This window comes from Euprymna scolopes, chromosome 15, assembly GCF_053919585.1.
Source record: "Euprymna scolopes isolate OS-2025 chromosome 15, ASM5391958v1, whole genome shotgun sequence".
Taxonomy (NCBI): Eukaryota; Metazoa; Mollusca; class Cephalopoda; order Sepiida; family Sepiolidae; genus Euprymna; species Euprymna scolopes.
In genome coordinates, this window is record NC_136496.1 from 130,678,912 (window position 1) to 130,693,406 (window position 14,495).

Genomic DNA, 14,495 nt, shown 5'->3' on the forward strand with positions numbered 1-14,495 from the left:
AAAGGGCATCCACCACTAAGCCACGAAGTCTATTTTGTACTCTGTCAAGGCAGGATAGGCTGTTTTTAGCAGCTCCTGCCCAGATATGGCAACAGTATTCCATCCTTGGACATACTTGGCTTTTATATAGATAGAGAATTGCATCAGTAGTGAGATATCTTCTGGAGCGGTAGAAGGATCCCACCATCTTTCCAGCGACCTTGGCAACAGACTTGATGTACGTGTTCCATTTCAGATCAGGAGTAAAGGTCAAACCCAGAAGCTTGTCAAAACACGGGGCCTCACCCAGACGAGAGCCATCCATCACAATTAATGCCAGATGGGGATCAGAGCGTTGATTATGTAAGGATAGGAGTTTGGTTTTGGATGCATTAAAGGTAACCAGCCACGTCTTCCCCCACTGAACCATGCGCTCGAGATCAGAAGAGAGAGAATCAGAGAGAACTTTGTCATTTACAACCTTTGATGTGTTGCCGTAGATGGTCGTGTCATCGGCATAGATGTCAACGAATGATTTAAGTATGTGTTTAGGGAGGTCATTGATGTAGATCAGGAAGAGAGTTGGGCCCAGGATTGACCCCTGAGGGACTCCAGCATTTATATTGCAGGCCTCCGATTTTTGTCCATCTGCCACTACTCTTAGGAGCCTATCGTTGCATACTGAAATAAATTGCAGGCATATTAAAGTACTCTAGGGCTCTAAATGAGTAAAACTTGTGGACACATTTGGAATTTCTAGCTTTAAAGAATGAAATGAAATTAAGAGGGTCGTTCCAAAAGTAAGGCCTCCTATTTTTTAACTCAAGAACTAAAATATTGAAGAGATACCAAGATGAGAGTGGTACTATTGAAACAAGTGACTTTTTGTGTTTCAGAAAGTATTTATATACATGGTCACCACTATTCGGAAAGTGCTTTTGCTTTTTTAATTTTAAGTTTGAAGCACATTTTGTAACTCACATCTCTATCGCTACTCTGAAATCGACGAACCTATCTCCTAACCATGCTGACATCAACTGTATCAGTTTCGTAAACGTTCAACAGGCGCCAGTGAATGTTGATTGGTTCAATTTTTTCTACATGGAAGAATTCAATGACGCATCTGTGCATCCAGGTTGCTTTCTTAGAGTCTCACACCATCAATATCTGCAACAAAGAGATAAACTTTCAGGCCATGAATGCATAAGTTCAGTCATCATAACAATGCAATTTGCAACACATTCTGATCTAAAAAAAAAAAAATAGAAGGTATTACTTTTCAAACATCCCTCGTATATAATATCTGAATGGGATGTAAATTTTAAGGTTATACTAATATTTTTTTTTTAAATATTTGATTATGTTTCAGAATTTGCGGGGATGAGGATTGATAATCTGGATTATTTGATCTATTCAAACTACTGTTCTTCTCTTGAATATTATTCTTACAACGTTTCAGCTGATGTAACATTCTTCATCTTTAAAGAATTTTGAACTGAACTCTTTAATTAATCCATGAAGGTAGATTGTTCTCGTCCTTTTAACCAATGATCGGATAGAAATGAATGTCTTGTTTCATTAGCTATAACCGAATAGAAGTCTCGTGTATTTTCTTTTCTAGGGAGCCACGATATATGATTTTTTTTGTCCATTTAATTAAATAACTTTAATTACTCTTATTATTGACAAAACTATTGCATATCTATAATAAAATAGGACAATAAAATTACACATGAATAACACCAAACATTGATTATGAACTGTTAAAAAGTGAGCTATGCAAATGCCTACATTTGAGTCTTTGATTTCTACTATATGTACTGTATTTCAAACGGCTATTATTGTATTACTGATTTAAATATGAGTCGCTTTAATAATAGTATATATGTGATTGAATAAATTTTTTTTAATCGCATTTGTTCAATTAAATGAATACATGGATAAAATTTTCTAAATATTTCATCAAATAGATTCCGCCGAAAAAAAAAAGGCAAAAAATTAAGATCATCATTAGTTTAACACCCATTTTACATACTGACATGTGTTGGACGGCTTTTTAGAATTAACTTCTAAACTAACCTATTTCTAACCAGGTTTTTATTTATCTTTTTTTTTCTCTTTACATATCTATTTTTTATCATTTCTTTTTCTTTTTATTCTTCTTCATCTCAAACAAGGCATATTGGCATGGAAGAGACTACTATTTGTGACTATGAAGCGAGATGTTTGTTTGTATTACATTTAAATTTCAGCATGTTAGTAGAGGGAGGGAAGCAAGTAACAGGGAGGGAATTCCAAAGTCTAGCAGTTCAAGAGAAGAAACTAGAGTAAAAGACATTCTGGCATCTAGGGACCTCTACAGTGAAGGGGTAGGATTTTGCTGCTTTTTGGGTTAGTTGGTGATATTTACAAGAAGAGGGAATGAGTGTAATGAGTTTGTCAGAGCACTTTCCATTAAAGCACTTGTTTTCCCTGCAAAGTGAATCCTCCTATCTTAAATATTCTATATCCACTAAGCCAAGAACTCTCATTCATTCTTTCAATGTGACCAAACCAACAAAGTTTACTGTTCGACACACATTTTCCTATACTGTCCTGCTGTAATCTTCCTCTGAGCTCATAAGATCTAAGCTTGTCTTTATCTTTAAAACTCATGTTACACATCCATTGTATCATTCTAATATTGTTGAATAAAGGTTGTGTGTGCCAAGAGTCCTGAGAATGCAGGACGACAAGCAAAACCGAAACAAAAATAATAATTGAAATATTAAAACGCCATTAAACAAAAATAATAATTGAAATATTAAAAAGCCATTAAACAAAAATAATAATTGAAATATTAAAAAGCCATTAAACAAAAATAATAATTGAAATATTAAAAAGCCATTAAACAAAAATAATAATTGAAATATTAAAACACCATTCAACAAAAATAATAATTGAAATATTAAAACGCCATTAAACAAAAATAATAATTGAAATATTAAAAAGCCATTAAACAAAAATAATAATTGAAATATTAAAAAGCCATTAAACAAAAATAATAATTGAAATATTAAAAAGCCATTAAACAAAAATAATAATTGAAATATTAAAACACCATTCAACAAAAATAATAATTGAAATATTAAAACGCCATTAAACAAAAATAATAATTGAAATATTAAAAAGCCATTCAACAAAAATAATAATTGAAATGTCAAAAAGCCATTAAACAAAAATAATAATTGAAATATTAAAACGCCATTAAACAAAAATAATAATTGAAATATTAAAACGCCATTCAACAAAAATAATAATTGAAATATTAAAAAGCCATTAAACAAAAATAATAATTGAAATGTCAAAAAGCCATTAAACAAAAATAATAATTGAAATATTAAAACGCCATTAAACAAAAATAATAATTGAAATATTAAAACGCCATTCAACAAAAATAATAATTGAAATATTAAAACGCCATTCAACAAAAATAATAATTGAAATATTAAAACGCCATTAAACAAAAATAATAATTGAAATATTAAAACGCCATTAAACAAAAATAATAATTGAAATATTAAAACGCCATTCAACAAAAATAATAATTGAAATATTAAAACGCCATTCAACAAAAATAATAATTGAAATATTAAAACGCCATTAAACAAAAATAATAATTGAAATATTAAAACGCCATTAAACAAAAATAATAATTGAAATGTCAAAAAGCCATTAAACAAAAATAATAATTGAAATATTAAAACGCCATTCAACAAAAATAATAATTGAAATATTAAAACGCCATTCAACAAAAATAATAATTGAAATATTAAAACGCCATTCAACAAAAATAATAATTGAAATATTAAAACGCCATTCAACAAAAATAATAATTGAAGTATTAAAACGCCATTCAACAAAAATAATAATTGAAATGTCAAAAAGCCATTAAACAAAAATAATAATTGAAATTTCGAAAGGCTATTTAGATAAACGAAGGAATAAAACTGATGAACATCAAACGTCATAGAGGCTCAGAATCGATTGTCAAAAGATCAAAGGCAATTATGTAACAGCGGCTTGAATCGAGTTGTGTAGTTTTTAGTTTTGGTGCACAGAGGCCAAGCCAGTCTGTGAATTCCAGAGTACTACTAAAACGACAATAAAGCTGTGTTATTCATTCATTCGTTTTCCGGACTGTTATCCTCATCTTGATAGTTGTTGTTTTACCACATTTCGGCCAACTCATCCTCTGGCCTTCTTCAGGTGATTAATCGGGATGGGATAAGAATGCTGAGTCTTGTAACTGTATCCCCAGTAATTTTACTGCTTTCCATAGTTGTTGTTGTCGTCTCACCACGTTTTGGCCAACTAATCGTCTGGCTGGCTTTGGGTAGGATTGAAACCGCTATCTCCAGACAATGCTCACCTGGAACCATAGAGATTCCAATGCCTCTATCCACTGCGCATGGTGGATAGAGGCGTTGAATCTCTACAGTTCTAGGTGAGCATTGTCTGGAGATAGCGGTTTCAATCCTACCCAAGCAAGCCAGACGATATGTTGGCCAAAACGTGGTGAGACGACAACAACAATAAAGATGAGGATAACAGTCTGCAAAAAAATTAATGCACAAATTATGAAGCCTCATCTCAAAGGATTCAATAAATAAATAAATAAAGTTGTGCCATATTTTTAAAACCAAAGTGTTGTCATTCTTCCAAGTACAACGTAATACAACAACATAATTTCTCTCCATGCAACGCATACCCTCAACCCTCATTGGTCGAGTTTCACTTCCATACATCATTACACTTAAAATATATGCATCTTTTTTACCTGTGTTCATTTGATGTTCAGGTTGGCGAGGTATGATCTTAACGGTCATTGGTAAATATTTGCACTCGGGTGAATTGTTACATTCATCTCTTGAATAGTTAATGGTGTTGTCTTTTGCTTTTTTGGGGTTGATATCAAGTTCATTTTGTGCAGATGTTGAAGAAGTGTTTTCCTCCGTTTTGGTGAGAAGTTTACATTCTGGAATTTCTGTAACTTGATCTTTGACGTTTGTCGGATGTAGAATTTGATTTTCTGGAAAAATTAATCCGGAAACCAACAAATACAAATAAGAATATATTTAGCTGTATGAAAGAGAGAGAGAGAGAGAGAGAGAGAGAGAGAGAGAGAGAGAGGGGCCATTCTGTTATGAGGTAAACTAATATACCTATTTCTAGAATAATGGATTTACTCAGAGACTATAAATACAGGATAGAACGATAAAGTTGTCACCCTAAAGAAAACAATATTACAACTTTATTGTAAAACTCTTATTGAAAATATCAATTCAGGTAACTTGATTATGTAGTAGAGCTGACATCTATTCAATCTAGCCGCCTTCAGCCTCAATCACCGCCTCAATACGAGTCAGGAACTGGGAGCATACCTTTTCCACAAGCGCCGGCAGGAGTGAATACTCGGTGAATCAAGTTTGCTTTGGTGTTGTGGGAAGTCCTGTTGGTGATGTTCTTGACGTATAATATGACCAAACAAAGTAGTCCAGCAGGTTCAAGTCGGGGGAGGACGGGGGGGGGCAGTAAGAGAAGGGTACAAAGTTGTAGCACTCCTTCTGAAGTCAAGACTGAGTCTCTTTGGACTCGTTGGTCGGTGTAGAGTCCTGCTGCCACACCCAGGATCTGCTATCGGCCACTTAATCGCACCAGGGAATCACCACACTTTTCAGCACATCCAGATACACTTTGGTGTTGACTTCGAAGATGTGAGGTGGCATGAGGTGGCCCTCAATTGAAACCACACCAAAGATCATAGACGTGGCCGGAAACTTTGTTTTCATCACCCTGGATATGTCTCTGTTTTTTGTGGCCATCTAGTGATGCATTTTGAGAGTGCTGGCAATGGTCCTATTGTCATAACTTTGATCGATAGAGAGCATGAGTTGTACAGCGGTGCATCTCCAATTACGCCTGTTGAATATTGTGTCACTTTTAGACATCGTAGAAGGCTCCTATCGCTCTTTGGATTTGTACACAACTAGCCAACTAGTAGATGGTCTAAAACAAAAATAAAACCGGTTTTCATCAAACGGAAATGGAATCATGTCGTCTTTTCTAGGGCGACAATTTTATCGTTACACAGTGTATTGTTGTATTTAATAAGCTATTGGGTAATGATTTTTGCTCGTTATTTGCTATTGAATTGTGCTTGTGATCACTTGCCAGTCAAGGTCCCGATCTCGACAATCAATCCGGCAGAGACTGGATCATTTTGATGAGTTTGTATCTGGCAAGCTAAGCATTTACTTTCCCCACCTTTTGATCTTGTGTCACATCTTATGGTGAGAAATACCGGAAGTGATTCCTGGCAGTTATACTCTTTCCCCCTAGAATCATGACGTGTAAGATACTTTTGCGAATAGACTTTTTTGTTAACTATACCAATGTATTAGTCTTGATTATTACTGGCTTATAAAGCTACAGCAAAAGGTTAGAACCCCCTCCCCCATAATTCTCAAAACTGAGTCGAAGAGTTAGTCATTCTTAAAACCATTTAAAAACCAGTTTTGGACGAACTTAGATGTCCCCCCCCCATCAACTAAAAGAAAAAAAAATGAAACAGCAACTGTATAAAAATGTAAAAAATTGTGAATGTAGTTAAACACATCTTTATTCCACATTAACAAACAGCACAGTTGTGGTTATGTGTGAAAAAATAAGCTTACGTGTCATGGGGTGGCTGGTGATTGGAGGATGGTCGAGTGCCTTTTGGCTTGCTCAAAGTTTAAGCCTAATAACGACCCTGGCTTTGTTTTTATACTTCTTACCGAAACGAAGTGATTTGCATATTTGTCAATTACTGTTTTATTGCAGGGTTGGGGTGGAGTTTTGTGAAATTTCTATAGATTGTTACATTTTTTAGAATTCTTGTTGGGGTTACAAGTTAACAATATTTCGCAACTTGTTACACCTGACCCAACTCTGATCTACCCATTGACGTCGATCGAATTTTCGACACATATTCTCAACCAGGGCTTGTATAAAACCGATAATTATCAAAAGCCAATTTAGGTGTGAATAATTCTAAAACCCCAATTAAAAAAAAAACGCTTTTGGTAAACTTGTTTTTAATTTATGTAATGAATAGAAATCAATTAAATGCCATGATTTCAGATTATCGCAGATAAAATTCGGAAATTCTGGTGCTCCAGCATTTACTGGCCCGCGATTTCCACAAAGTTGACTCAGGCCTGCTTAGCAGGCGACGGAAATAACTGGAAAAGATCAGTCGAGCGTTCTTCAATTTTTAACGAACGCGCTGTCTGTTTTTAGTTAATACGAATCTATGAAGTGTACTTTTTTATAAATTGGAAGAAAAAAAAATAATAATCGCGCGGGTTAGGGGTTAGGGGTTAGGGGCCAGGGGTCAGGATTAGGTTAGATACATGTTTGCAATTTTATTTATTGTATGTCCATGTTTTTTATTGTTTATCGTTATACTTTTCTCGTTTAATGTTTCGCGATCGGCTGGTTCGGGTTATTCCCGTCAGCGGCCGAGCACACCCGACAAACTTCGTGGAAACCAGGAGTCGGTAAATGCAGTTGCAGAAGTACTGAAATTCTTTTTTTAAAGATTCCAGTAGGAATGGGAAGAGTCATTGTATCATGCAAATTTATAGCAAAACAAACCTTTCATGAAACCAGTTCTAACGTTTAGAAATTAAAAAAAAAATGATTTCATTTCGGCACCGTTTGTAATACTAATTGTATAAGAGTGTAAAACTTTAAAATGTAATCCGGATTGTAACGATTCATATTTTTGCCCATTCCATATAAAAAAAAAAAAATGTACAAATGAAATTAAAGTTACAATGAAAGAAAAAGCATGAGTAATTATAAAATTAATTTGTTATTGTTAAAAGTATTATATATTAGGACTCTATGCCAGTAAGTAGAGCTTATGTTAGCTAGTGTGAATTTTGGCTAGGGTTACATTAAGTGCATGTCACGATAACCTGGTGGCAAACAAATAACACTTTTTCACTCTATTTTCACATCATTCCAATATTGGAAGGAGATAAATTTTGAGCGTCCAGTGGACAGAAACAGGAAATGGAAAAGGAACATCTTTTCTAGTTATTCTTGGGACCGAGGTCTCAAAAGGAGCTGCATTAAGTTTTCAGGAGGCAAATGAAATCAATGTGATTGGTTCGTGTGTGGTCACATCGCCTAGCAGCGACATTTGTCCGTGAAAGAAAATAAGTCTTTATGTTACGGAGCGTGAACGCACGTATGCATGAGAAATGACGTCACTGTAAGGAAAAAGACCATAAAAAGGAGAGAGAGCACGTTAGAGAGGACGATCACCTGAGAGACGTCACAGCCGTAACGAGAAGTCACGCGTGGCGAGAGAATGAGGAAATAAATATCGTTGTGGCATGAAAAAGTGAGTTCAGGTTATTCTTTGTGTCGGTCTCCTTTGCGACGTACACTGCATACAACGTGTGGGTCCTGGTATGAACGTGTGTACAGGGTTACAGTTATTCATGGCAACTAAACTACATTTGAATTATTATAGTGGAACGAGCGTGCGTAAACAGTTTATATATAAAACACCAATCACTATAACAAACAAATACTTTTGTGACAACAATGCACTGAAGATCAGTAATTGATACGTTACGATTGGTTTCAACGAAATAGACAACACTCAGCTAAAAGCTGACTGTGGTTGCAATGCTATCTACGCAGAAGAGAATATTAGAAAAATATTTCTTGAAAGCGGACACCACAAACACTAACGTTTGTTTTGGCAAATGAGATTTCGCTTTTAGCGATTATTATATGGAAACCGGTTTTAACTGGTTTTATAAAAATCGATTCCGAGCCCTAGTGTGCATGGATATGAGAGAAAAAAATAAAGAAAGTATCGCAGAAAGAGAGAGAGAGAGAGAGAGAGAGAGAGAGAGAGAGAGAGAGAGAGAGAGAGAGAGACAGAGAGAGGGGGGGTAAACACGTACGGAAAAAAGAAAAGAAAAGAAAAGAAAAAAAGCGAATAATAAAGAGAGAGAGAGAGAGAGAGAGAGAGAAAATCAAAAATGGGCAATTGTTTTTGGTTATAGTCAAGATTCTCTGCTTTTTTTCATTCCGGTTTCTGCTGTCTATTTGGTTGGATAATTAGACATCGTCAAGAAAAAAATTCTTAAACTCGGGAAAAGGGGACTTTTATGTTATCCGAGAGGAAGATAATCATTAATCAGAAGGGACCGTATTTTGCTTGTCACCGTCGTCCTGTCTGCGGAACAGAAACCGGAGGTCAATGAGAATAGGCAATCTTGACTATAACCATTGTCTTAATGTTACATCATATGCCATTCGGCAAAAGTGTATTATAATTAACAACGGAAAAAAGACGTAAAAAACAAATATACCATAAATAAATTTTACAAAACGCAAGAAAATTTAATTCTCTATTGACCATGCACAGCTTTTCAGTTTTTAAACATTTTGCCAGCATCTATAAATTTCTTTCAGATTTTGTTTCATAGCTTGATTAAACAAATTGGACAACTACGTTAGGCCCAAAACTTCTTTTGAAATAAAGAAGAAATTTAAAATAGTTTCAGATAGTTAAAAATATGATTAGTCGAAAATTTTATTTTAATGCGTTTGGTGTCAGTTTTTAGTTGTATTTTTTTTTTAATTTTCAGTTTTTCGTCAAAATTAGCTGCATTATATCGATGCCTGGGGCACAATAAAGGTAAAAAAAAAAAAAAAAAATTCTGACCTGTATTAGACAGGTGATGATTTTCATTATTGACACTCGAATTTATTTCAATCTCCTCCTTCTCCGTTTTTTGGAGACGCTTTTTTTCTTTGCTATTTTCGTTTGATGTTTGCAAAGAATTTACCAATTGGGTGATGGGTTGTTTAGCATCCGCATGCGACGCATATTCTTCCTTTGACGAGTGATTGACTAGTGCTGAATACTTTTGGGGTGTATATTCTTCTGATATTTGTTGATTTGCCTTGTAAAAAAAAAATAAAGACACAAATTTATGGAAAAATATCAATAAAATAAAATAAAACTCATATGATGATGAGATATACAAAAATTATTACCACGCCATTTTGTTTGTACACTCAGTATATACTGATAATCCTAGTAATTAATCGCACTCCTGAATCTCACTGCAGTGTGTTTAAGCACATGTGCGGTTTATCAGTGGGAGGCTTAATAATAATTGGAATAGCTCTTGCAATGTTAACTCTCTAGACGTAATATAGGCCTAAGTTCGATATGATGTATGCGTTTACGTTATTATGGTACGTGACATAAATTATGTCTAAAAACAGTAACTGTGCCTGGAATCTACAACATGTCATTGATCAGAATGTTTGATTAGCAGCATTTGCGTTGCATGTAAGTGTGCAGCGGGTTGCTTCTATGTATGGAAATCGAATAGATCACACTTGCATAAATGCACATATTATCGCTCGTGGATGCTGAAACAGTTTATAATATGTCTTACAAAAAACACCAAAAGGGAAATTATCTGTGCAAGAAAGAGCCATAAGGCGGACCATTGAACGTGTCTAGAATCTACAGTCGACTTATATGCTAATGCCACTACAATCTATGGTAGCACATCTAAGTCAGTAAACGACCAAGTTCTTTCCGATTCTCTCTTCTCTGATCCTGAGCACACGGTACAATGGGGAAAGGAGTGGTTGGTTACTTTTAATGCATCTAAAACCAAGCTTCTCTCTTTACATCATCAACGTTCTGATCCGCATCTGACATCAGTTGAAATGAATGGCTCTCGTTTTGAGAAGGCCTTAAGTTTTGACAAGCTTCTGGGCTTGACCGTTACTTCTGATCTTAAATGGAACACGTACATCAAATCTGTTGCCAAGGCCGCTGGAAAAATGGTGGGATACTTCTATCGATCCAGCAGATATCTCACTGCTGATGCAATTCTCTATCTATATAAGAGCCAGGTACGTCCAAGGATGGAATACTGTTGCTACATCTGGGCAGGAGCTGCTAGAAAGGACTTGTCCTGCCTTGATAGAGTTCAAAATAGACTTCATATCCTCGTAAGAGATGTCCTTTTCTCTTCCCTGCAACCTCTATCTCACAGAAGAAATATTGCGAGCCATTCCATATAAGTTAACAAATTTACCGAATTTCCATTACTAACGATTACTATATTGTTCAATTTCTACTGTACACACTTTAAACCTTATCCTCGAATGGTCTCTTGGCCTTGATAAATGATGATGTCTATGTAAAAAAAAAACCCTAAAAAACCACAGATAATACCTAAAATAACACAATTTTTGGTCTTAAAATGCACATCGCCTTATACACAAGTATGTACGGTATATCAATATTTAGTTGGAGTAACCAAATTTAGTTTTTTTTTTTTAATAAAGATGTAATGTGGTTGGTTGGTTAGGGAGGAAATCAGGATGAAGAATGTAACTTGGTAGAGTTATCTGCCCCTGTCCACATCTGACTAAAATAGAATACTGAACAAGAAAAAGGGTCATCATCTTTTATAAAGTCTCATCTCCACAAATAAATAGAATATTCTTCTTTCAACGTTTGATTAGTGCAGAATACTTTTATATTCATCGGATCTTTGCTGGTTTGACTTTAAAAAAAGTAAATACACAAATTTATGGAAAAAATATCAGTAAAATAAAATAAAACAGATTAATAATAATAATCTGGAAGGAAAGTGGGCTCCCTTTACCTTTCTAGAAAACTTCTCACATCTGCCAGATCCTATGTCTCTACCAGGCCACCATTCACCTACGCATGTGGCATTCTTGTCACATCTGATCTTGTTCACTGACCACTAGCCTCACTCTGTTAGACAGGGTCTAAAAATCTTTCTAATCTAATAGTTCACACACTATCAACCAAGCTTTAATCCCTGTCCCATCGCTGCTTCAGTTTCTTCTTAAGACCTTTTAAGGTTAAGCCCTGTTTGTTGCAATATTTTTGGAGTATAATGGAGTAAATATTTATTTTATTGAAATCAATAATACAATAAAAATGTGGTACAAGGCCAAAAAGAGGGGTGGGGGTTAATGTTGACTTAACTAACATAACGTTAACTTTAGTAGACTCTTTCACCAAAATACCAGAATCACTCTGTGGACATCCTACTTAAAACCCAAAAGTTACAAATATATATATGCATGATGTGGGAGGGGGGGGGGATAAAAATCTTATTTACAAAATGTATGAGAAATTTACAACAAAAAAATGGTGGTTAGTAAAAGGAACCCCGTCACTAATAATTGTGACAGATAGAAAGTTTTGTTAGTCGAAAAGATGTCGGTCCCCTGAAAACTGACTTTATTGAATAAACACCACAAAAATGGCCTACATCACCGACAAAACAGTCTATCCATCACCTAATGGGGCTGGGAGTGTGGGGATTATCGAACCGAAAGAGGGAGAAAAAAAAACGGGGGCGATAGGACAGGGGGCAAACTAAAAAAGGGATTTGGACGATGACAACATGCATACTCTAGCTAAATTAAAAATCGAACAAAAATGCCTAACTAGCCTATTCTAGGTGGTCCAATGCATGTCTATGTTGGTTCAGATCCCCCAAAATTCTTGAAACCTTAGCAAATTCAAAAAATAGAACTTAAGATCAACTCCATTCACTCTACACAGTCACGAAACTTTCACCCACCTGTCGTTGAAATTTGCCGGAGCGAGTTTCACCTTCTCCAGCTTAATTTGCATTTTCAGTTGATATTTGAAAATGAGAACAAGCTGGGGAGCAGTGAAGGCCTCATCTCCGTAAACCTCCTTCTGTCGCGTCGTCCAAATCACGCCTCTCATAACTACTAGCAAACACAGAAAAAGATAGCGTTCTTCTTTCTTCATGGTCGGTGCCCCGTTGCAGCATGGGGAAACCGAATCCAGCACAAAAAACTGCCCATTCAGCATGCAAACCGTGAAGCCTTCAACTAACTCACACAACAGTTGAACAATGGCGCAGTGAAAGAAAGCATGATCATGGTCTTCCTCCCGATCTCCGCATTGGACACAATTAGGTGTCTCCATAAAACCTGCTGCGTAGAGTCTTTTGCCAACCCAGAGGGCATTTCGAATTACCAGGTGAGTGATGCCTCGTAATTATCGAAGCAGCTCGTCCCAGGCGCTCAAGGCTATATTAAGCGGCACTCCTTCGTAAAACCAAACTTCTCAATCTTTTTGCCTCGAACGGATCCCCTCACTAAGGCCCGATATAGTGCCTTGCAAAACAACAGTTGGGTGTCAGAGAGGCTTTTTTTCACCCGTAGAAGGAATCTCAAGGCCTGCCGACACTCGCGATAGAAAGGGCACTCATTTCGGGGCAACTTGTGTCCCTCCCCCTCAGCCGAATGCACACTCTCCAAAGTCTGAAAGGCTTTCTTAGTGTCTTCCATCCAGAAGACACCGTTTCTCTCACAAGGTGTACACATTCGATCCAGGTATATCAGCCTAAGAGTGTGTCTACGTATTTCCACACTAGGCATACCCAGACCGCCTTCAGACGGATGCAGGTAACAGACCTCCCGGGTAACCATAGCTTGCTTTCCGCGCCATAAGAATGCGAAAAGAGCACGCACCAGATCAACTAGTGAGGCCTCTGGGAGTGGGAGTACTGATAGACAGTATAGGATCAGGGAGTAGATATGAGAATTGCATACCTCCGCCCGACCCTTCAATGACAGGATTCTCAAGGCCCACAAATGAGATGTGACCTTGACCGCTTCCAATACTTTTGACCAATTTTTCTCCAGCTGGAGGTTGGGAGCCAAACCAGGCGCTGCATGGCTCATCAGTCCAACTGAAGGGACATACCCCTCCAGGCACTGATACATAAGCCAATAGATTTAACGTAGTTAATTATGGCCCCTGTGACCTTGGCATACCGACTTGTTTCTACATCGATGACTATAATCTTGGCACTGCTCGTTACAAGCACGGTCATGTCGTCGGCATAGGTGGTATACTTTACTGGGGTATAGCCACCTGGCAAAGTAATGCCACGAAGGACCGGATTCACCTGAAGCTGGCGCAAATATGGCTCAAGCGCCAGCACATACAACATTGGTGACAACGGACAACCTTGACAGATAGATCTTGTTAACATAAAGGGTTTCGACCTCACCCCATTCACTTCCACCATAGCACTGGGGTTGGCATACAAGAGGCGAATCCAAGAGCGAAACTGGGGACTAAACCCAACCGAGCGAAGAACAGCCTCTAGGTAACGATGATCTACTCTGTCGAATGCTTTGGACTGATCTAAATTGATTAGTGCAGCTTCTGTGTCAATTTTTTCTACGATCAAGCGTATCGTATGCAAATTATCTTGAATCGTCCGGCCCTTAACAGAACAAGTCTGTCCAGAACTTATTAGACAGTGTAAGACAATCTGCAGACGATTTGGTAAGATCTTGGCCAAAAGATCTGTGTTTAACATCGTTAAGGGCCAGAAATTACC

The 14,495-nt window shown here is 36.6% G+C and overlaps 1 protein-coding gene across 1 annotated transcript in view; it reads right to left on the reverse strand.

The window, feature by feature from the left end:
- The window catches only part of LOC145294148 (uncharacterized), a 273,376-nt gene that overhangs the window by 42,486 nt on the left and 216,395 nt on the right, over nucleotides 1–14,495 (reverse strand). Inside the window, exons 27-28 of the mRNA XM_080141253.1 lie at nucleotides 9,758–9,998; nucleotides 4,799–5,050 (exon numbers count right to left, since the gene is read on the reverse strand). Of these exons, the coding sequence (XP_079997379.1) occupies nucleotides 4,799–5,050; nucleotides 9,758–9,998 (493 nt within the window). The remainder of the gene's footprint in view (nucleotides 1–4,798; nucleotides 5,051–9,757; nucleotides 9,999–14,495) is intronic.